Here is a 25,335-nt window from a genome sequence, read left to right as displayed (position 1 = left end):
ATATCTAAATACCCTATGAATGTTTTAAATAATACGATGTCCAAAGAACGTTATGAACGTCAAAACAATTTTTTTAAAAAACTTCTATGTAATGCCCGAAACCAGTACACGTAAACCTCATGCATGATTGAAATAATTTATCTATTTAATTAATAATTTAGGTGATGCATGTTCTGTGTTAAATTATTTTAAATGTATATTTATTTATTTTTATGTAATTTTAAAATGTTTTTTCGAGTTTTAGTTTTCAGGCGAATATTCGATGACGAACCGGGAAAGAAGACCAGAGACGAATGAGGAGTTAAAATTAATAAATTGGGTATTTTAATGGATTTAAAAATTTTGGCATTTAAGGATCAAATTTAAATTATCGAGTGAAATAAAGACGTTAAGCATTTTAATTAACAAATTCCAAAAAGAATGGGATTTAAATATGTTAGAATTAAAGTTTCGGAGTTTGACAAATAAAGTCTTTGAAGGTTGCAGAATTGATCAGCTCAACTGAATTAATTCGAACTGAAGCTATCTAAACTGAAGTTGCCCGAACTGATAATTAATGAGTAAAATAATCGGAGACAATAGAACTGATCAAAGCTAACTGAATCTGTAAAAATAATTTGAACTATCAGTTGGGACTGATCAGTTAAGTTATTCATATAGAAAAGCTCACACTTCACATAAACATTCATAGCTTTCAGGCTATCATATGAGCTAAAGTATTAGTACCTTACACTGTTGTATTTGATATTCTAAGATCAGTTGTGCTAAAAAAGAAAATCAGTTGTATACCTAATAAATTGTAAAGGGAACTAAAAGTTTCAGTTTGGCAGTGTTTAAGTTCAAACTGAAGTGAGTTATTACAACTTATGTAATTAATCAAAGTCTTTGGGAAAAACATATCATTGTGATAGAAAGGGTGACATATGAGAATTTAAAGTCTCCGAACATCCATAAAATCTTTGTGTTTATTATTTCAATTATTTCTTGAGTATTCAATCTATCAGTTAGTTTATTTCTGCACGTAAACTAGTTAACTGACTGATATTGATAACAAGATTCTTGTATTCAGTTTATCTCTAAACTGATTCAAACCCCCTTCTAAACACTTTGACCCTTCAAACTGATCCTAACAAAATCCTTTCACTCAATATACAATATTTTAATAACTATTTTATGTCTTAATTAATTAAATTGATTATTATTTAATTTATGGGTAAAATTTAGGATTTTAAGGACTCTTAAATTGTCAAATTTTAAAAGTTGGAGGACTTTATTATTATTATTGACATTTAAAACTTTGGGTAATTAACCTAAAACACCTAATAAATACTTTTAAGTATATATAAGAGTCCTAACCCTAAATTTATACACAACACACACCTCACAAAACACATACCTAGAACACACACTAAACACACACACTAGGCCGAAATTTCCAACCTAGGGTTTGGATTTTTGGCTTCTCTTATCCTATCAGCATCCATAGTCGATTATCACCCTACATTCCTTTATTGCTTTAGTCACTTTTGAAGCAAAAAAACGCAGCAAACCATTCTCCATTCAACCTCTGTTTTACCTCGCGTCGGCATTAAGCTCTAGTCACTAATCTAAGGACTTAAGGTGTCGTGAGTTTAAAACGCAAATGCATGTCTAAATTTTTTTTTTGACGCATTGATCATGTTATTGTATTTTGATACAAAATATGCACTGAAAACTCATTGGTTTGATAATATGAATGTTATAACGTTACTAAATTTTTTTTGATATATAATACATAAGAACTTCTTCGTTTTCTCGAGTTTTTGATCGTCGGCTTCACTGGCCAATCCGAAGGCTTGCTGCTACATATGGTTATGTTATGGGGTGTGTTTAAATGTAAGGCCCTGGCCCTGTCCTCAGACCCTGCAATCACAGTTCCTGGACTCAGACCAGCTTGCACTTACTCATCGGACTTCTCCACGCCAGGAAAGTGAAGTTTGTGCCTTCCCAGGATTCGACCCCTCAACCTCCTGGCGTATAGGTATATTGGCTACAATCCTGGTAGCCACTTGAGATCAGCTCAAGTTTAAAATAAGGTTTTATATTAGAATGCATAAAACTATGTTGTAAGGTTATTCGAGACGCGATCGAGGAACGGAGACCAGAGACCATAAAGGGAAAATATTTTTATTAAATGATTATTTTTAATTATATAATATATGGTCTATTTTAAACATGAATTTAGAAAATAAGGCTTTTTGAGATGTTTTTACACGTCGAGTCGTATTTTAAATCGGTAATCGATTTTTGAATAAAATAATGACTTTTTAAGAACTCATCTAATATTTTCGAAAAATTTTCTAAACAAAATATTTTACTTACACTATAATGGGCCTATGGGCATTTTATAATAAGGTTATTGGGCCTAAAATCCTACACAAGTCTTTTTATATCAAACTTGATGTTTTCAGAACCTAAACTCTTGCATACTCATGCCTACAAGCTCCAAAGACTCCTAGTTTTCTCCTCTATCAGCACACGCACAAACTACACGTTTTTGAATGTTCCTACGTGAATTTGAAGAATAAAAATGCAGCAAGCTTCCTCCCTGTCTCTCTGCCAACGTCCCTCGCATCAAGGATTGTTTTCGTGCGTGAAGCACCCAAATGCACGCCTTAATCTTCCTTCACTCATACCATATTATGCGTGTTAATACATGTTTCATGAAAAATATGGTACACTTTCTTATATCACTGCAAGAAAATATGCCTTCAACAACACATCAAAGACAACGGTTTTTTTATTATAATCGTTGTGTTTTTTCTTTTAACAACAGTTTCAATAAAAACCGTTGTCGTAGCCTAAAAAAACCCGCTCATAGACAAAAGTTTTTTAAAAATCGTTGTCTTTTATGTGTCTACGACAACGGTTTTCTAAAAACCGTTGTCTTTTAGCGTATAAACCGTGTCTATTAGCGTGTTTTTTTGGACAAACGACAATGATTTTAGAAAATCGTTGTGGATTAGCTTGTTTTTTGGACAAACAACAACGGTTATCTTAAACTGTTGCTATATTTAGCGACGATTTTTATCAAAAACCGTCGCTAATTAGCGACGACTTAATAAAAACAATCGCTAATTTTAGCGACGGCTTAGTCAAAAACCTTCGCTAATTAGCGACGATTATCATAAATATGATAATCGTCGCTAATTTTAAAAAAAACCGTCGCAATATGATAGCTACGACAATGGTTTAAAACCGTTGTCTTTGAATGCACTTTCAACAACACCCTCAGTTACAACGGTTTTAAATAATCTAACGACAATGGAAGTCCGTTGTCGTTTATCTATTGTCATTTAGCATTTTTCTTGTAGTGTATTTTCGTTTATATGGCAATACATGATCAAAACTTGGGTTTTCATGCTTTTAAATTCATGGTATTGATGCACAAAGAGGTTGCCAAGGTAAGGCTATTAGATATAACGTTTTTCAACATGTTTAAGAGTCCTTAGATGCTTGGCTAAGGGCTAGACAAGAACTGTAAGAAGTTTGAACGAAAATTGGGTTGTAGAGGAAACTAGGTTTTCGTTTATAGTCCTTGAAGGGTGCGGCTGATAGCTGCTGCTGAGTCACGGCTAGAGGCCCCTAGGGGGTCAAGTCATGGTCCTAGATAGGTTGAGCTAAGTCTGATGCGAAGGTTAGGGCTGAAGCGTGAGAGGAGGAGTCGCCCAAGTCATGTAGGGCTCGGGTTTGGGGGCTATGATTGCTAGGCTCTCTAAGCTCGGTCCAGCAGCTTGTTAGTGGCTCGGTCATGGTCCTAGAATGTCTGGTTAGGGGTTGGTCACGTTGGTTAAGGCTGGAGTCGAGGGACATATCGTTTGGTCGAGCTAGGGTTTGGTCAGATTAGTGCAGAATTTTTCAGCAAGGTTATACACGTCTCTAAGGATTCTAAATGGTTTGATTTGGGTTGCATAGGGTATGATTAGGTGTTAATAAGCTATGGTTCAAGTTTGGTTAAGTTTCGAGTCGATTCGGGTTAAAACCGGAACGTAGGTTGAAGTTGTAAAACGAATTGTTAAATTAGTCGAGGAGCTTAAGTTTACGTCTAAAAAATATTTATGGGTATATTTTAAGGTGCTAAGTTAAGTTTGGATGGATTTGGGTCGTCGTTTTAAGGTCTAATGGTAAATTGAGAAAGTTTGTGTTTCAGGGGCAAAAAGGTCATTTTACACCTGAAAAATGTTAGATGTCCTGACAATGCCCTGAATGCTGTAATAAATGTTAAAATTTTAATTTTGAAATTTTATGATGGAAAACAATAAAAGCTAAAAGATATGTTGTATAATTGGTTTAAAATAAATTGATATTATTGCATGTATTTTTATAAAGTTATGGAAACGAGGAAAAATGTTTTGAAAGAAGTGATTTAATTATGATGATAAGAAAATGGGAACATCTGTTGTTTAAAATATGCTACTATTTTTTTTTTTAAAAAAACTACTACTTGAAATTTATATTTAAATGCATGTATGCAATACTGCTGAAAATTCACATTTTTAAAATATCAGTAATCAACTAGCAAGTAAAATACTATAATTAAAAATCCATAACAAAACGTCATCCCCAAGCTTACTTTTTAAAGATGTACAAATGTGAAATATATTTAAAGTTTCTTCCAACCATCAACATATAAAAACGATAACGTATAAAAATAAATTTCCAATTCATTCCTATCTTATAACAAGATTTGCAGAAGAAATAAGGTCATCGGGTTAGCGTGCGCACATCCAGCCCCGCCTACTCAGTTTTCGGCGCCTCCAGTCTCTTCATCGATGTGCTCAACTGCATCATTCACACCTAATGAGTCTAAAGACTTAACACACCTGTATCGTTATAACAACTATATATACATAACAAGCAACAGTGAAAGGTACTGTAATGAAAATACATTTCATGATCGTAAAAGTCGCCTGAATAATCATAACCTGTCGAAGCATAAATATTTTCATAACATATCACATCATATCAACATATACGTGTTCGTTTTTCTTAATTTGAATTTCGTTCATTAGTTGTGATTTTCGTATCATCGTGTCAGTCGATGGATCCATCTACGTGTAACTGTGGTACTCGGCGGCGGGGACATCAGCGACAACATTACCCGTCCACTAAGCCCTGGCCTTACATGTCATCGTGTCATCGTATTAGTCACAACCAACTCCTATCCTTCAAAACATGTCATCGTATTTATCACTTAATAAAACAATGCATATACGTAAAAAAAAATTTAAAATCAAGCATGCAACATATTTTTCATATTTTCATGAAAATTCATATTCATGATAACATAAATATTTAAAACATGTCAAAACGTGTTTAGGGCACTGCCAGGGCTAAAGACTCGACCCAAGTGCAAAATGATCATTTTGCCTCTGGAAACCTTAATTTACCATTTTACTCTTGGACCTCAAAATTTCGATCCGAATCCAACAAATGGCTAAAAACATAATAATAAGCATTTCTTATACGTAAACTCAAGTCTGTTTCAAAATTTATACGATTTGTTTTAAAATTTGGACCAGGGTCCTGGTTTTAACCCGAATCAACCCGAAACTTAACCGAATTTTTCCCAACTTAAACCATGACTTAAACCTACATGACCAACCCTTAAAACACTTAATTCAGACCACCTAGGGTCCTTGGAATAGACCGAACAGCTGCTGGAATTAATTCAGCATGCAAGCACCGAAAACCCTAGTGCGCTAAACCTTCGTATTATCAATCCTAGGCCTAACCAACCAGAACCAGCCTTGAACCATTGCTACCTAGGACCAATATCTGACCACGGACCCACTCCTGGACCAACCAAACCCATGTCCTACAACACAAGGCAAGCGGACGTGCATGAGTTACCCGAAAATAAGCTAAAACCCGACCCTTCTCATTTCACGCGCCTCGACCCCCACTTAACCCGAGACCAGCCATCTAAGGACCTCCCCTAGGCCTCGGTTTGGACCCTCCTAGACTGAACCATGGCCTGGTTTATTCCCCCTTGTCCGTGCCTCCCCCTTTTCTTGCACTAGACCAAACAAAACCCTAGCTTCTCAAGGAGAAACGATCGGCCCTCTCTGTTTAGTGGACAACTAGAGACTCCAGACCATAGACACCTTCAATCCCTTTGTGTACAGCCCTTACAAGCCTTAACCTAGCAGCCCCTTGCACAAGGACATGAAAAATGTGAGTTGTACACAAGATATATGTATGTTCATGTCAAAACCTTTGCAAAAACGATGCTATATGATAGACCAACGAATTTTCATGCAAAAACATATACGACAACATATAAATGGTGTAAATGATGAGAAAAAGAGATACATGGCTTGCCTTAACGTTTTTGTGATAAAAAACCTCGAAGGTATGCGCGTACGACTTGCACCGGAGAAGCGGGGAAGAAACTTTCTCTTGAAAACTAGGAGAAAAGCGAGAGGAGCTGCTGGAAATGGCCGAGAGAATGCTGCTGAACGAGAGGGAGGGGGCGGCCGAATTTTACGTTTAGGATTAGTGTTTGATGGTGTAGGTTTTAAATAGAAACTCATGCATAAATGGGCCCTAATAAAAACTTAAATGAAGTTAAAATGGTTTTGAGCCCACTAAGCACTAAAATAAACCCATCAAGCCCAAACACACTCCCGAAAAATATTTTGTTTTGGTACATTTTTAAAAATATTGCCCAAACCCCCAAAAAGCCCTCCGAATCGATAAAATTTGCGTACCGGCTAAAAATAAAACTCGGCGGTTAAATTACTCAACCATGGCCCATTTTCAAATATTATACTAAAAACACCTCATGTTAAATAATTAAAATAAATTGTTCAATAAAAATATTTTTCCCGATTATCCCCCGTCTCGGTTACCCGTACGAGCATGAAGAGTAACTTAAAACTCTAATGCATGCAACTTTAAAATACCCATAGAACAACACCTAACCATGCAATATTCATGCATTAAATGCCTAAAAATCATTAAACACATATTTTATAAAACCCTAGATTACATGCAGTCGGGTTGCGTAGTTCGAATTTCCTAGACCTTACAGGATTAGTGAAGGACGAAGCTCAGTGGAACCCGTTTATGAGACAAAGCCCCATAGGAACCCAACGACCGAATTTCCATCGAAAGGATATGATGATATGTAAGAACAAGGCTCAGTTGACGGGTGAGAGTGTCGCTGATGTCCTCGCTGACTATAGGCCAAGGCACATAAAGAAAAAGTGGTTAATGTTGCCTCGCCGCCTGGTACCTTTGTTACAGCTGAGATTGATCGATCGACCGAATGATGAAAGGATGGTCATAATTAATGAACGAATTCACTTACTGGAAATGTATATGTATATTTTTATGATGAAAGGAAAAAGGTTTAAAGTATGCATATTCACGAAAAGCTATTTTATTAAAAGTATTTTTACTGTTGCATGTGAATGTATATGTATTACTTGCTATCATGTTTAAGGTTTGTTGAGTCATTAGACTCACTAGGTGTGATCGATACAGGTGAGCATGATTTTGATGATGTTGGAGGACTTGATGGTTGAACTAGCTGGACTGATGATGCACATAACCCGATGATCTTTGCTAGTTTTCGCATTAGTATGATTTTAAAGATTTCATGACTTTTATGGCTTTTATGCTTATAAGTGGTTTTTGAGAAGATTTAAGATGTTTATGCTATTTTTGAAAATGTTAGTTTCAGGCTTGGGTTTGACGGTTTACGACTTTACATTTTGCACTGTGTTCTTTGGAATTTAAATGATAGGTTGGATGGTTATTTTAATGGCAGAATTATATATATGTATATGTATGTGTATTTTCGGTCGAAAGGTAAATGAGAAAAAAAATTTCTAGTATACTTAAAAAAAACGAGTAGTCAACATTGCAGAAAAAACGATACTCTTAACATTCTTGACAAAAGAAATCATTATGGAGTTGTAAGTGAAGGCGATAGTTTGACACCACAAACTTGCAAGGTAAACTCAACTGCCCCTTGGACAGAAAAATAGATAAATAAGTGTTGATCATATCGCTATAAAAAGAATCTTCGCCTTTAGCCATCGCTCGAAACCCCCCTAGTCAGCGAGAAAGATCACCAATAGCTCTATCCATATAAGGAGAAGATGACCAAGTGAACCATCACCTTTCATATCAACTACATTTGAGACATCATTTATTGTTGGAAACATGTAAGTTTAGTCTTTAGTCTTGCTTTGAGGACCCCTTCCATCGAGGATTTCCAGCTAAACAGAGCTGGAACCAAATTCCCATCTCTTAGAGCACCCACAATGAGGGTGTTAAATGAGTGTTACACCCTCCTCCATGGTGAGTGGGCGTTGCCTTTCGGCGAAAATCCAATGTGGCAAAAGCCAATTTTTTCCCGACAAAAAAGATGCACAAGAAAGAGGGAGAGGGGTGTTCAATTGTTTGAATGCCCCTCTCCCAATTTTTTTTTCACGCGCCAGACTATTGTGTCTGGTGCGTGAAATGCGACGGGCCCCACGTGTTTTGGTTTTCAATTTTTTTAAGCGGGCCCCACATGTTTTGAAATTATTTTTAAAATTTTTTTCATTTGTTAACGGTTTTTTTTTTTTAATAATTTTGGATTTTAATACCGTTGTTATTTTTTTTAAAAAAATATTTAATTAAATTATAAAAAATCCAAAAAATTGTAACGACTATTTAACGGCTAGTTTCAATTTTCTTCTATAAATATCCACAAATGTGTACACAATTTTTCATTCCAACTCACTACACTCTCCAATTCTACTATCTAATATTCTCCCATCTATTTTTCTTAAGTTCCAAAAATCTTATTTTCTATCCAAGATGGATGAAAATAATAAAGCATTTTTTTACAAATTTCTTGAATTCTACAAACAACCCGCAAGAATATCCATCTTCCCAAAATCCACAAATTCCACGAAATTATCAATACCCACATCCATTTCCAAATATGACGTTTTCTCCCCAAAATCTTCAAAATTTCCAAGGTTTTGGAAATTCTATGAATCCTCCGAATTATGCCCCTTGAGGTCCATATCAACCGATTTCAACCGAATATTGGCAAAACATGAGTCATCCGTATTTCACGCCGCTGGTTGTTCATGGATATAGTACCCCGCACACAAATGTTATGCCTTTCACATCTCCAATGTCGAATGAACCTGCAACTCCGACTTTTGTCCCAGAGACGCAACTTTCCGATCGTGAATCTCCAATTGAGGTGGTCAATTTAGAAAAAGCGGTTTCAAATGCTGAGGGTTCAAGAAAGCGTTCAAGTTGGACAAAGATTGAAGACGAGGTCTTAGCGAGAAGTTTTGTCACTACCAGCGATGATCCAATAATCGGCAATGATCAAAAAGCGGATGTTTTTTAGGGATGTGTTGCAAGCTACTACAATGAGAATCGTCCCTCAGGTTCAAACACCAGAAGTGCAAATGTTATACGGTCACATTGGCACAATACAATCCAAAAGAAGGTATATCGATTCATCGCAAATTATAATAGTGTTTACAACATATTTATTTAATATGAAAAAATTTTAAGATGATCGAGTGGACTGTGAGACCCATAAATAATGAGTTTGAATGTTAAAAAGAATGTGAGTAAAAAAGATGTTATAATGATTATGTGGCAGTGGACCCCACGAGTTAGTGGGTGTTATAAAACCCACCCATTGTGGATGCCCTTATGTTTTGAGAGTTAAGACCCAATGAGAGGAAACAATTCAGTTGTTTGTTTAGTATTTTATGAAAACAAAATGACACCTTTCGTTTAGTAAAAAAAATCGATTTAATAAAAAGTGAAAAAATATCGAAGTTTATTTAGAAGATCAATTTATTCGGTTTAATAGATATTCTATAAAAATTATCCAAATCAAACCGAATAAACTGACTTGTATGACTTTATTTTGATAAAGAGAAATCAGACTTTTGAATTAATTAAACCTAATTTTCGAATTTATTCTGTATTGTCGGTCATTTCAATTTACTCGAAATATTTTCCATCCCTAATTTTAATAATATTATTATTTATTATTGTTGTTTCATTTTATTAATTTTTTTTAAAAATTAACATTATTACTGTTAAATATAGGATAAACTATATTAAATTTAGTCATTTTTGACAAGTATCATCTACTTTGACAATATAATAGTGAAATGCACAATCCAGCAGAAGCAAGACGCAGGAAAAACAACGAATCTGACGCTTTTCCCACCTATACCCGCCATTAAAGACAATAAGTACTGAGCGTGAGCTCGGATATAAACATTTGCACCAGCTACATCGTATCACATGTTCATGCATCATCAGTGGGTGTAGATGGTTTTAAGGACTTTTATTGCATTGAATCCGTGTTGCTTGCTTGGATGAATTATCGCGCCTCGTGAGCTTGCTCAACATATAAGCAACAGCAACCTTAGCACCTAAGCTTGAATGGCCCCTAGATAGGTAGATAGCACCACCGAGAAGAATTAAACCATTTGATATCAGTTTATTTGAAGGCCTTTTTACTAGTTTCATTGTGTTGGATTTGCGAGTCCCTATGTGTTGCATGACATTCGCCATTGAGTTATCTGAATGTATCGAGCTGGTCGTATTGTTTGCGACTTCGAATTCAGGTGGAACCTAGGTTAGAGGAAAAAAAATACAAACAGAGCAATACATAAATCTGCAACGATCGCTAGAAGGGGAAACAGGAAACGATCATTAGAAGGGGAAAACAGGAAAGCGGCTAAACAAACGACAGATCCTCATTCAGTTTATGCCAACAATAAGCAAAATTTGTATGGCTCTATACCAAATAAAAATTTACCAAGTGCTATGATCCTACTAATATGATACATGTGAAGCCTGAAGAAAAATAATAGATACAATATAATAAGGTGAATGGTGCACAATTCATTGTCAATAATTTTGTTGCTACTTTCTCTCAAAGAATTCATAACTAAAACATACTTGAATTTAACACAGGCAGAACTGAAGAAACCATTCTTTAATTACTCATCCTTGGGAGAATGATACTCCATGAATGCAATACAAAAAAACCAGTACTAACCTTTTCAACCAACATGGTGGCACTAGCCGTGGAGTTTAGCTGAAGTTGCTGCCCAGAAGAATATTTGCGAAGTGCATCATCCATCTTACACACATAACTCCATATGCCCTTTGCAAAGGCCAGTTTTGCCATTTCCACGTTCAGACCAGCATCTTCTTGGTGCACCATTTTGATCTCACATGCATTTTTACCAGGAACTAAACAAAAAGAAAAATTAGATAAAAGTTTTACGGGGTGAAGCACTTAATTATTGAATTCTTCCCATGTGACATAAAAAGTAGATAAACAAAAATCTCCACACGATGAGTGCACCAGTTGATTTTAATCAACATATTCAGTCCACAACTAAAAAGCACCTTTTTCTCAACTAATCTATATTCTAGAAGCAAAGGTTTTACCTGCTCAGGTGTTAGACAGCTATGAAACAGGTTCTATCCCAGTTAAAAGGGAAGGATATAATTACTAAAAAGAGTAAAGGTGAAGATGGAGAGGTTGATGTGGTGGTTGCATGACATGTGAGATACAGTTCAATACTACACTTGTTTCTTGAAAAAAAATCAATAGGTCGAGCTAATTTATTAGGGGAGAAGGTGTCCAGTAACCTACCTTTCCTGATTCTCCAGCCAGATCGGAAAACTGAAACTCTTACATATCCTCTCTGTCTCGGTGCCAAAGGATGTTCACATTCCTTATGATGGTCACAAACATGATCAGATTAGACAAAACCAAGGAGACGAATGTGGGAAAAAATGACATATTAAGAACAGGAAACTAAATTATGCTGAAAAATGAGTTATGCTTGATCATTAATATTCAACAGTGGTAATCTGGTTCACCACAAAGCTCCAGTCATTACAGCACGGTCAATCTACTGGTTGCATTGTCTTTACCATTTTGCTTCAGCTTGACTTACTTCTTCTGTTTGATTTATCATGCTTCCAAAATTTGAGGTCCTTAGAAGTATGGATGAGATAAACTAATGCAGTTCATTCTTCTACATGAGCAATTCGAAGAAAAAAGAAGTTTATGACCAACTTTATATCATTTTCACTTGTCCAGTAGAATAGGTGAAAAAAACCCAAGAATCTAAGCATAAAAGACAAAAAATTCCTAGCGATAGAATATCCACCAATAGCTTATCGTAATTTTTCCAGATATGTTTTCGATGCTACCGGATTAGATGCAAATATCAACAACCAACACCCATGATATCTGATCCAATCCGGTATTAGTAAAATACCCGCTAATCAATATTGAAGATCGGGTTTTAGAATTTTTTGAGGAATTTGAGATGGCTAGTTCTTGTTTGAATTTTAGATATGCTTGAGAAATTTTATTGGCCGGTAAATTGTTTGAAATAGTTTCACTTATTCTTGATATATTTTAAACCTTTAAGAGATGTTGAAGTACGTTTATGAAAATTATGAGCACCCAATGGATAAGAATGACAATTTACTTGTTGGGTTTTATTTTAATCTATAATGCTTTTAAAGTTTGAAATCATAAACTAAAAATTTATTCAGATTGGATACAATCCAAAGCAAGCAGATATCCACAGATATGAACATCTCATACAAAAATGTATTATTTGACAATGTTGGACCGTATGGCAAAAATAGAATGTGAATTTGATATCTGATCCATGTGCAACCTAGTGGTCAGCATGGGTAATGATTTCACGCAGCTGTGAAATCAAATGACAAGAACAAATGAGAGCATAACTAGGGAGAAGATCAGAATGTGGCATTTCTAAATCAAACATGGAATTAAAGCTCCTATCTGAAAATGTTCCGAGGGCAGTCAGCATAAAATCATGGACAAACTAACAGATGATATTTATTATTAGCCATCCGTCTTTCAAATCTAGGTAGAAAGGGTACGTGGCAATAAGATATTACAAAGTAGGATGAGGGTAAAACAGATAAAATTTAAAAGAGAACTTATAAACTCTCAAACCTTACTAAAGCAGTAGAAGGATCCATCCTTTCCTAGCCAGAGTCTCCAAGCCAATACATACTCTCTGGGTGTCAAGAATGGGAACTTTTTAATGGTGCGGCCAGTTTCAGTACCACTGCCCTGGTCCACCTGCAATGACTCATGTCGAACAACTGTCTTGTCCCATAACATCCTATAACAGTTGTCCATGTAAAACTTCACCAGCAGCTCGACAGAGCAATTTTCAAACGTAGTGACACTTAGATATTTCAAAGGCCCATCCTGTAATGCATATACAAATGGAGGTCAAGGAACTTTAAATTTCAGCAAAAGCTTAATGAACCGATAGAGCAATGCAAAAACCTTGGGTTTGCAGAACTTGGCCTTGTAGGAAAGATGATTGTTTCTTTTGTCACAAACATTTTCCCAGTTGACATTATCAAGTGAATGGGAATTATCATCCAGATTGTCGATGAGATTCTTCAGATCCAAATCTGTGATAATCGCTGGACCTCTGTAACAAAATACAAAGTTGCAGGAAACTTCAAAAGCTCCATTTTCTGTTCTGAGAAAGGGAGAGACAGATATATACATACCGGAGTGGTGCAAGTAGGTGACTGGGTGGTTGAGATTTTATTGGTCCTCCTCCTCCTCTGAAAAACAAGCCGCGGAAGCCAGATCTAAGCAAACTGCAAATAAATATGAGGAGTATGACAGCAAGGGTCCAAGACAGTACCCATCCATCTCCAAACCCAACTTCGCTCATTTTTTTGCTTTCCCTCCAGAATTCTTGTTCCAACATGATGCTCTTTCCCGGTTTTCTCTAAACCAATCCACCAAAATTCAATCCATCCAATCTCAGACAACCCAGAAATCAGCTCCCGATTTCCAGCTAAACACTCTTCTTTCTGCATAGATTTATCCTACTCATTCCTTCTCGCCCATAGGCTAGTCTCATCACTGGTATTTGCACACGAAAAACAAACAATAAAAATATGCCTAAAGCATTAAAAAAAACTCCATCACAAAACCGTACATATACGCCAAGAATCTTCCCAGGAAAAAAAAATCAATCAATCGTAAGAAGCTTAAACGAAACAACTTTGTTTTCAAAAATAAATAAATAGTAAGACCAACTCAAAAACAACACCAAACAAACCCAGCAACAAAACGTACAAATCAACACACAAACCACTCAGAGTAGGATAGAAAAACATTCCAATCTATACTACACCGAATCCTGATAACTACAAACAAAGCAAAAAATTTGCCATAAGAGCCAACTACTTGTGAAAGCATATAGTGAACGAATTACTCCACGAATTGTACCTGAACGAGCCTCAATAAATTACTGTACAGAATTTAATTTAAGAAGAGGATAGTATAGCAAATAAAACACATCATTCAGCTAGAATTTCTTCGAAAATTCCGCCCAGCGCTTTATCGCCCTGCCTTCAAGTCTCGATTGTTTGATATACAAATGGAATGTTACAGCGGAAAAACGAAATAAATAAACAAACAGATCGTACGATTTTCTGGGGAGAGATTCTAACGATTTTCGAGTGACAATGAAAACTTCAAATGTGGTTCCGCTCGTTGTCGCTTATTTTTATGCTGAAACAATTGGCACAGATTTATTGACCGAAAATTACAATTAGATCCACTGGCTTTGAGGGAAAATTCATTTAGTCCCTATGCTAAAGTAATATTACATATAAAGCCCTTATTACAATTATACCTTTTACCCCTGAACTAAAGTAAATTACATTTACCCCTATGTTTTGTTTTGTTTTGTCTTTGGGGATGAAAAATTAAAGTTACATAAAAAAATTTTTAAAAAAAACACACTCACTAATCAAAAAAGTTAATTTTTTTTTAAAAAAATTAAATTTAATTACAGTTAAAATAATATCTTATCCCTAAAGCCATCTCCAATCTTGCACCATGGTGCAAGAAATTATCATCCAATGAGGGCTGCGTTATTTTAGCAAAATAGTGCAGCCCCCTTCCCATACGTCAAATTTGGTGCAGCGGTTGTGTATATATATATTTTTTAATTATAAATTTTGCATTTTTTATTATAAATATTTATATTAGAAAATATAAAGATTATTTAAATAATAGTATAATATATTTTTTATTATTTTAATAATTAGATATTTAATAATAAAATTAAAGAATAATAATTATTGATTTTTTAAATATTAATTTATTTATGTTAATTATTAATAATTAAGGAATAATTTGATTTAATGATTTATAAATAATATAATTAAATACAAATGTAAAAAATTAATATAACAATACAATTCATAACTAAATTGAAACACATAATTGAAATACAAATGCAACTTATAACACATGATTCAAATACAATAAATTAATATATGTAATATAAACATTATTCATAATTAGAAATATATTAAATAAAATATAATAATTAAGATATGTAAAATAAAAAGAATATTTCGAGAATATTCTTTTTGGTGTAAGATTTGAATTAAATGAGTTGGAGATAGATGTTGTATTTGATGCAGAAATCGCACTATTTTAGTGTAAAATTTGCACCAAAATAGATTTCGTGGTCGAAGATAACCTAAGACGCTAAAAAATTTCGTACTACTCTTGTTTGCTCAACTAGGGGGAAAATAGCCAAAGTTATCGAGAGTTGGGTCTTTTATACATTTGATTATCGTCCAGCAAGTTGATTTTTTTCTTTTTGTCATATTAACCAGATTGTTCATCCCGATATACACAATATCACTGATATGACTCACAAATTGTTCAAGTGTAACCGGACTGCCGAACAAGAAAACATTAAAAGTGAAAAAGCAACCTCACCGGACTAAGACTGAATTTTGACGACTTAACTTACACAAAGATTTGGTAGTTTTCCCTTCAACTACGTGCTATTATTCATGCGCTACACAGATTACTTTCTTGCCTACGTTTTGCCCAGAAAACAGTCCAACAAATGCAGAAGGACCAGTTTCCAACCCTTGGTCCATGTCCTCCAAATAAGTTATCTTCCCTTGCTTGTAAAGTCCAGAGATATCTTCAAGAAACTTTGGATATAAATGGAGATAATCGCTCTGCAGAAATCCTTGCATCCTCACGCGTTTTATGACAAGATTGAACAAGTTACGAGTCCCTTGTGTATCAGACAAGCTATGCTGAGAAACCATTCCACAAACGGCAATTCTACCGTGAATCCTCATGTTAAGGAGCACAGCCTCAAGCATGGCTCCTCCGACGTTTTCAAAGTATATGTCAATGCCGTGAGGAAAGTATCTGTTTGTAAGATCAAACAGAAATAATGCCATATGAGAGTATCTGGATGGAATTTCTTGTCTGAAAACGCACTTAAAGCAACTAAAAGGTTGTTTAAGTGTCTGGTTGGGCTATCACAGCTTTTTTAATGTAAAAGGACAGGTCTAAAAAGGGGCATTGATGTAGTTTTCTTTAGTAACTCTGTAAATGTTAAAAAAATGATCCTAAGCTTGCCCAAGAAGGAACGAATGTGTGTTTTTGACAGTTTAACAAACCTTTTAAGAGCTGCATCAAGATCTGATTCTTCTTTATAGTTGAAAGCGTCATCAAATCCCAGCTTACTTTTCAGCAGATCAACCTTACAACAAGATCAAGAATCAGTAAAATTTGCATAAAACTACCAAATCAATGCTCATTATATATGTAATGATCCTTCTAAACTCAACAAAATATACTCACTTTCTGTCCACTCCCAGCACTTCCGACGACATGACATCCATGTAACTTAGCAAGTTGGCCAACAAGCTGTCCAACAGCTCCGGATGCGGCAGATACAAAAACATAATCACCCTTTTTAGGAGCACAAACTTCGTAGAATCCAACATAAGCAGTGAAGCCTGGCATGCCTACAAGAAGTTCTTAATCAATCACTTCGATCAGAAATAAAAATATATATACATATAATGGAAATAGATTTCATTTTATTAAGATTATGAAATATTTTTTAAGAGAATTCATTGTGATTTTCAAACTGGTGCATATTCCTACGATATCTGGATATATATTACCAATACATAACTGTTTAATTCTAACATATAACTATGAGAACTTAATAAGAGTTCTAGCCCTCTGGGCATGGCAACATGTCATGAATGATGGCAGGTATTTATGGAAGGATCGTGTAACTTATGCTTCTTCTAACACAATTCAACATGCTTCTTTCCAAAAAAAAAACACAAACAAAGCTCAATCATGTCATAAGCAATATAGGGCAGTCCCTACATCTTTAACACAAAAAATCTTAACCTGGAAAAGTGGGCATATACATTTTTTAAAAAATACATTACACCATAAATTCATGCTTATGCGGAACAGGAAACAAGAGAGTCAAAAAACCACGATGTTACGATCAATAACAGAATGCATAAACAAATGAAGCAAAATATACATACCGAGGAGGCCAGTATAGTATGACAATGGCATTTTATCTGATTCAACTTTCCTCAAATGCTCATGTTTGTAAATTAAGCTGTATTCTTCCCAACCTGTTAAACCCGAGACTATGTCGCCAAGCTTGAAGTTTGGATCATCAGAGTCGAGTACTTTAGACACGCCTAATCCTTCAATGACCTTTTCCAAAAGAACCATTGGTTAAGCAAAATTCAACAATCAGTAAATCTACCCTGCTCTGTTGTCCTCTAACTACAACCAAACTTGCATCCTCTTTCTATGGAGAAAAGAGAAATCATATCAAAATAATATAAATACAATCTTTTATCCCAACAAATTTTACCAATAAATAAAAATCCTGATCCATATAGCCAAGTCAATACGTTTATAACTGCTTTGCGGTGAGGCTTGGAATCCAAATGGAGTATCTATTTCTATTTTCAAAAGATTGATCAGAAGGATCATCTTATATCCTTTAATTTAATTCGTAACTTCGCAGAAAAAAAAAGTAAAATCAAATCATGGCTCCATCCATACCCATTTATGTCCATGGACTAACATCACAATTAAACTACTTCAAAACAACAAACAATTTATTTTCCCTTAAATCATTAATTCATAGTTTGACCTTGAAATAAGAAAGTGGAGAATGCAATGCTTGGAAAATAAATGTATTCAAATTTCTTGTGTATTTTAAAAGCACTGCTTCACCAATTGAAGTTACAAGAGCCTCACAATGGCAATAACAAATTGATATATGTCCACAGTAGCTACACACAAAATCGCAAAGTGGTCGAAGGGAGAGGCTAATCTGTTGGCAATCAGTCTTTCTCTCGGGCTTATAACATATCATTGGCAATCTCATTAAAGTCGATCAAAGAAACAACCAAGAACGAGCTTTTATCAGATTAGCGTTGGTAATATGCTTCGGTCCCTAAAACGACGGACATGATCAGGTGTCCACATCAACTCCTGACCAATTGCCGAGCGGCTATTCTCCAACCCACATATACAACTTATAACAGTCAAATAAAAGCAACTGATAATAACTAGGAAACAAAAAAGTATTCTTACAGAACCAGGAACAAAAGGGGGAATGTAAGAGCCATGAAAGTTGCGCATCCTGCCACGCATATATGGATCACAGGAGAGGTAAAGATTCTTGAGCAATATTAAGGAAGAACCCTTTGGAGCTTGCAACTTGATCGTACTTCCTAACTTCAACTCCATATCTGTCTCTTTTGGAGTTCCTTCGATGTATCCCTTGAATATTATTTGCTTGTTTTGAACAATTTCCCCTAAGGCCTCACCCATTTCGCCCTTATTCAATCAAACCAACAAAATAATCAAACCCCTTTTGGGTCTCAACTGTGTTAGATACCTCAAGTTTCTTGATTTTGAAGACGGCAGATGGTGAAGCAGTGAGAGGGGAACTTCACTAAATTTATTGAGCTACAGCTACCTAACTAGGTAGGAAATTATTTTAATAAAATCTACGAAAACTATTGACGAACTGGTAGTGATGCCCACAGTGTTCAACTCCCGGTGGTTGAAAGCCATGATAATTTGGCTTTTGCTTTTCGGAAGAAAATAAACGTATTACCCGTGAGCAATAACAAGGATATTTCTTTCGAATATTTGTCTCCTTAGTTTATATCAACAATCACATATTTCTCTATTCAAATATCTCATATTTCACAATCAAATATCACATCAATCAAATATTTATTGATCTCACTGTCACTTTAATTAATATTTTATTTTCATTTAAATAAAATCATTTCACTATTTTAATTATTTTTATCTATTATTTATCAAAATCTAACGTTCTTAATTGATCACAGAAAAAAACTTTGTGCAAAATAGAATCGTCCATTTATATTTTACATAATAATTAAATATAATTAAATAAATATAAAAAAATGAAAAAAACTAAAAATCTTCACCACCCAAGCTCTTCACAGTGCTTTTCACTAAAAAGTGAAGAGTTTGACTCTTGAGTTTGGGTCGAGATCGATAAAAAAAACAAAACAAAACTCGACTAAAAAACAGAGCTCGACCCACCTCGACTCAAAAAAAGAGCTCGATCCAAAAAACAAGCGCGCGTCTCAATCACGTTGTTCGAAGAAATTAAAAAAAAAATTGCAATACTCGGTTATAAATTTGTAACCGGGTATTGTTGTGGCACACAAATCAATGGTGTGTAGTGATGAATATTTAGATGAAGATGATATTTGGATGACATGGTTTGGATTATATCCACCATTGTGGATGCTCTTAGCAACAAAAACGTAACTGTGTCTAATATATTATTTGGAGGGGAGATGATGAAATGCGGACTCTAGAGAGAGTGTATTTTATCATTTTGCATATAACGATAGAACTCAATTTAATCATAACAATACAATCAGGAACAATTAAAATAGAATTTAATCAAAATAATTTTAAAACTTAATTTATTCAAAATATTAAATTTACAAAAATGAACCAACTGATAGTTTCTTGGGTCATTCTTGAATTTGCTTGGTTCCTTCTGATTCTTCAAATCTATCGCATTCTAGAGTAAGCACCATAAGTGGTTTGTTCTTCACTATCACGAAGCACCATTTCCGAGTCAACTGTGAACTATTTTCATCGAGAAAAATGAAGAGGAATTTTTTTAGATTTAGTTGGAAGATAAGACAGTAGAGATCATTTATTGGTATAACCTCAAACCTTTCTGAAAGAATATTTGACTCCTTTATTATTTTGTTAAATTGATATTATCAATTTAAGATTTTGTCTTTCTAAATTATAAGATTTTGCTTGATTTATTTTTAGATTATGAGAAATCTGTTTTTAATATGATATTTATCCCCAAGATATTTTATCTCTAATGAAAATCTTGTTCATTGGTGTCAACACCGGGCCGCAACACCATATCAAAGTCATTGTGCTTTAATGCAAAATATCTTGGGAACTCGAACTGCGAAGAAATTCAGGAATATGACCAAGAATAGCTTACTGTAGAAATTGTCCAGATGATGTATGAAGAGCTGTATGATGATTGACTTAAAAGAAATGGGATAAATTCGATGCTTTCTAAATAAAATATTGAATTAAAAAGCAGTTTGTCTCGACTTGAAATCTTATTGAGTAGAAAGGATCTTGAACTTTGCAAAGTCAAGGATGATCTTGAGAGGTCCTGAAAAACCCTTACAAAATTCGTTCATCAAAGTTTGACTCAATGCTAACAATGGGAAAGGATAGTAGAGCTGGTCTTGGATATGTTGAAAGCATATATGAACATGGTGAATCTTCTAGCTCTGGATCAAAACCAACTGTGTTTGTAAAAGGAAGTGAAGACAATTCGGTCCCTTTAATGGATAACCCTCGTGTGAAGACTCTTCCAATCTCAAAGCTAGTCTCGGAACAAAGGCCAAAACAAATCAGAGTTTCTTCAAATATTTTGAAAGTTGATCCTCCAGTGAATATGTCACAACCAAAAAGGCAGTGTCAACTTCTAAACCAAAGAAAAGAAAGCGACATTTTATCTGCCACTACTGCCATAAGCCTGGGCACATCAAACCCTTCTGCTACAAAATAAGAAATGACTACCTGAATTGACAATCAAATCGGGTTGCACAAGGTGTTCCACAAGACCAAGCACAAAACTGCAGTCAAAAGTTGTTCCACAAGGAAAATATGGGTAACCAAGACTGTTATTCGATGTAATGTCATTTATACTAATTTAAAAACTAACATTGCAGAAACGTGGTACTTTGACAGTGGGTGTTCACGTCACATGACTGGATCTAAAGAAAACTTCACGGATTATGTTGAAGTGAAAAATGGGTGTGTAACCTATGGTGGTGGTGCTAAAGGAAGAATTGTAGGCAAATGAACCCTGAATGTTGTTGGGCTTCCTGAACTTCACAATTTTCTACACGTTGAAGTACTTGATTTAATTTTATAAGCATAAGTCAACTTTGTGATGATGATTTGCATATTAGGTTCAGTAAAAATAATTGTAAAGTTTTTAATGATGCCAATGTTTGTGTTATGTCAGGTGCTCGATCTGCTGACAATTGTTAATTGGGATAATCAATTGGGAGAAGGTGATGATTGCCGAAGTGCCAATGTGAGTGATTTGGACCTATGACATCAAAAATTAGGACACGTGATATTCAAGACCTTGAAGAATCTGTGTAAGTTTGATGTTGTGAAAGGTATGTCTAATTTGAGTTCAGGTAATGCATATGTCTGTGGACCGTGTCAGAAAGAAAATCAAACCCGTGTTGCACACCCGATGTTGCAACACTTTGGGACAACACGGCGCATTGAACTCTTGCACATGGTTCTAATGGGTCCAATGGATGTTGAGAGCTTGGGTGGTAAAAAATATTTGTTTGTTTGTGTTGATAATTTTTCGCGTTTTACTTGGGTAAGTTTTCTTAGAGAAAAATTTGACACTTTTGATGTTTTTAAGAATTGCATGCTAGAATAACCAATTTGCATGAAGTGATGGTGGTTAAAATAAAAATCGATCATAGTAAGGAGTTCGAAAATTCTCATTTTATTTCTTTGTGCGATAATAAAGGTATCACTCATGAATTTTCTCCTCAGAAGACCCCTCAACAAAACGGCATAGCTGAAAGGAAAAATCGAACCCTTCAAAAAATGACTCGGGTCATGCTAAGTTCTAAGAATGTGTCAAAACATTTTTGGGCCGAAGCTTTAAATATGGCATGTCACATTTCCAACCGTTTATTTTTAAGAGCGGATCTACCATGACATCCTATGAAATTATCGTGGGAAATAAACCAAACTTTAAATATTTTCATATCTTTTGTTATGTTTCTACGTTTAAATGATTGAGACTATCTTGCAAAATTTGATTCTAAAATTGATAAATGCATATTTCTTGGATACTCAATGAACAGTCTGCCTATCGTGTGTTTAATTTGAGAACTAGGACAATTATTGAATCAATTAATGTTGTGTTTGATGATTTCGCGGACCTAACATGAAAAACCAAGGAGGATAATACTGAAGGACTGCTGGATGTAAGTGAGCCGCTGACCAAAAATGGTGTTGAGTCTGGTGTTGGGATCAGTGAGACAACACCCAGCACAACACTGCCTCTGAACCAAACAAAAACACTAGAGGATGAGGACATTGATGATGAATTTATAATGAAGGAAAGGACATTCCAAGGAAGATTTAGAAAAAACATCCATCATCACAGATTATTGGTAAGGTGCATGATTATGTGCAAACAAGAAAGAAAAAAAAAAGTGGACTACCGCAAAATGATTGGTTTAGTCTGCATGAGCTCCACATTTTCACAGGTAAGTCACTCTTGTTTTGTGTCTCACATTGAACCTAAAAACATTACGATGCACTAAAAGACGAATTATGGGTCAATGCAATGCATGAAGAACTTGAATAATTTGTGCGCAATTATGTATGAGAATTAGTTCCTAGACCATCGAATACCAATGTTATTGGAACGAAATGGTTTTTTAAAATAAAACAGATTATTTCAGTAACATTTTTCGAAACAAGGCTCGGTTGGTAGCTCAAGGGTATACACAGGTTGAGGGGGTGGATTTTGATGATACCTTCACACCTATAGCCCGAATTGAGTCGGTCTGACTGTTGTTTGCCACAACATGTCATATGCACATCAAATCGTATCAAAAGGACGTAAAGAGTGCCTTTTTAATGGAATTTTGAATGAGAAAGCTTATGTAAGTCAATCAAAAGGATTTGAAGATCCACATCACATGGACCATGTCTACAAGCTGAAAAATGCTCTATATGGACTGAAATAGGCTTCACGAGCATTGTATGGTAGGTTGGCTAATTATTTGATCAACTTGGGCTTTAAACGAGGTGAGGTTGAAAAAACCTTCTTTATTCAAAAATTGAAACATGATATTTTGATTTGCCAAGTTTATGTAGATGATATTATCTTCGGTGCTTCATCACAAAAGCTTGTTGATAACTTTGTTGAGTGCATGTCATTGCAATTTGAAATGAGAATGGTAGGAGAGTTGAATTTCTTCCTTGGATTGCAAGTTAAACAACTGCATGATGGTATATTTTTGTGTCAATCCAAGTATGCTAAAAATCTGGTTAAAAAGTTCTCAAATGATAATTCTAAGCATATGAAAACTTCTATGGGGTCAAGTGAAAAACTGTCTAAAGATGATGTTGTCGACGGTGTTGACAACACCATGTACCGCAGTATCATCTGTAGTATTTTGTACTTAACTGCTATGCCCCCTGATATTATGTTCAGTGTCTGTTTGTGTGCTAGGTACCAAGCAAATCCAAAAATATCACACCTAAAAGCTGTGAAATGCATACTAAAATACATTGCAGGTACACTAGACTTAGGACTATGGTACACACAAGAGACAAACAAAAATTTGGCAGATTTTTCTGATGCTGATTGGGTCGGAGACCTAGATGATAGAAAGAGCACATCGAGTAGGTGTTTCTACCTAGGTAATAACCTTGTGTATTGGTACAATAAGAAGCAAAATTGTGTGCCCCTGTCCACAGCTGAGTCTGAGTATGTAGCAGTTGCACACAACTTGTTTGGATGAATCAAATAATTGAGGATTATGGTTTTCACGCTGACATCATGATTGTATATTGTGACAACTCCAGTGCTATAAACATTTCTAGGAATCATGTTCAACACTTCGAACAAAAAACATAGACATAAGACATCACTGTATTCGAGATTTTGTTGAGAAAGCCATAATTCGACTGGAATTTATTAATACTGAAAACCAGTTGGATGATATATTCACGAAATCTTTGGACTTTGAGAGATTTTTCAATCTTCGGAAGTCTCTCAGCATGTGTGTACAATAATCACATATGTATGTTGTCATGGTGCTGCCAACATCGATGACAACTCCATTCATGCATGCCTATTTTTAGGATGCTAAGCATACTGCATAATCATAATCATCCTATTTTAGTGTGTTTGGTTTACAAATGATGGCAATCTTCTAGTGTGCACCCTGATAGAGATCAATATTCCAATTAAGGTGTGTAGGTGTTTTGTACTCAATCTCAATCATCAAATAATTGAGGAATCTTAAGATCTTCTTGATCATGTCTAATATGAAAATGATGACTTGAAAAGAAAAAAATAACTTGAGCAGTTTGGTGAGAAGCATAAAATATGGAGAAAATAAAAATAATCTGATTAGAAGAAATTGGAAAAAGCTACCTAGAGAAGTCCCTTGAAGACCGTTCTTCTAGTGTGAGAGCTACCACTTCTAATTCAAAATAGAGATAGAAAAACTACCTAGAGGAGTCCTTTGAATAACGTTCTTCTAGTTTGTGAGCTACCATGTCTAAACCAAAACATTTTTATGGAAGTATTGACTCATAACCAGTGGTGTTACCAACACCAAGTGCCAACAAGCACAATTTATACACTGGCTAATATTTCGATAATTTATCGTATTGGAGACATATTTAGGACATGCATATCGACTTTTTTTAGAATTCATCATGTACAGTGGCATATCAGTGTCTGACCTATGACAGTTGATAAAAACTTGATTACCCATATTTTTATTTTAAGTGACTACTTCTGTCAATAAGTTATAATCGACATGGATTTTCACTGGATAAACTTCTGGAATCGTCGTAAAATGAGTTTGAATCAATTTTACCGTTGGATGAGGAAGTGAAGTGAAAAATTGCAAATCAAATCTGCAAATTGTTACCGTTACCATGAAGATTTTTCGGAACTGAAAGAATGTATTTGTGTGTTTTTTCACCGTTAGAGTAAGAATATTTATACTTTGTTACCATTTAATCCCTGTTAATTACTCTTGCTTATTTTCACTTATTCTCGA

General features: G+C 34.9%; 2 protein-coding genes and 1 long non-coding RNA gene across 6 annotated transcripts; 1 reads left to right on the top strand and 2 right to left on the bottom strand.

Moving 5' to 3' along the window:
- The first annotated feature begins 8,158 nt into the window (after window positions 1–8,158).
- On the top strand, window positions 8,159–10,554 carry LOC142524327 (uncharacterized). Its single transcript, XR_012814869.1, has 2 exons — window positions 8,159–8,225; window positions 10,126–10,554. It is a non-coding gene; the product is annotated as an uncharacterized LOC142524327 (long non-coding RNA).
- LOC142524326 (uncharacterized) lies at window positions 10,199–14,659 on the bottom strand. Of its 4 annotated transcripts, none has more exons than XM_075628270.1 (7): window positions 14,554–14,659; window positions 13,621–13,984; window positions 13,388–13,538; window positions 13,046–13,306; window positions 11,696–11,777; window positions 11,090–11,286; window positions 10,199–10,659 (listed from the first exon to the last, which is right to left on the bottom strand). In XM_075628270.1, exons 2-7 carry the CDS (start codon window positions 13,824–13,826, stop codon window positions 10,360–10,362), a joined length of 1,197 nt encoding a protein of 398 aa, XP_075484385.1. In that variant the 5' UTR covers window positions 13,827–13,984; window positions 14,554–14,659; the 3' UTR covers window positions 10,199–10,359. The 4 variants fall into 4 exon arrangements, with proteins under 4 accessions (XP_075484385.1, XP_075484384.1, XP_075484386.1 ...); XM_075628269.1 differs by having other exon boundaries at window positions 14,354–14,631; XM_075628271.1 differs by having other exon boundaries at window positions 13,621–13,972; window positions 14,354–14,631.
- Window positions 14,660–15,682: 1,023 nt separating this feature from the next.
- Window positions 15,683–19,056, bottom strand: LOC142524719 (2-alkenal reductase (NADP(+)-dependent)). The gene is made up of 5 exons (XM_075628802.1): window positions 18,539–19,056; window positions 17,467–17,644; window positions 16,754–16,920; window positions 16,570–16,652; window positions 15,683–16,315 (listed from the first exon to the last, which is right to left on the bottom strand). Exons 1-5 carry the CDS (start codon window positions 18,776–18,778, stop codon window positions 15,937–15,939), a joined length of 1,047 nt encoding a protein of 348 aa, XP_075484917.1. The 5' UTR covers window positions 18,779–19,056; the 3' UTR covers window positions 15,683–15,936.
- Window positions 19,057–25,335: the final 6,279 nt, after the last annotated feature.

Source organism: Primulina tabacum, chromosome 14 (genome assembly GCF_025594145.1).
Source record: "Primulina tabacum isolate GXHZ01 chromosome 14, ASM2559414v2, whole genome shotgun sequence".
NCBI lineage: Eukaryota > Viridiplantae > Streptophyta > Magnoliopsida > Lamiales > Gesneriaceae > Primulina > Primulina tabacum.
The sequence above is the reverse complement of the archived record's forward strand: the minus strand, read 5'-3'. Positions and strand labels throughout refer to the sequence as shown.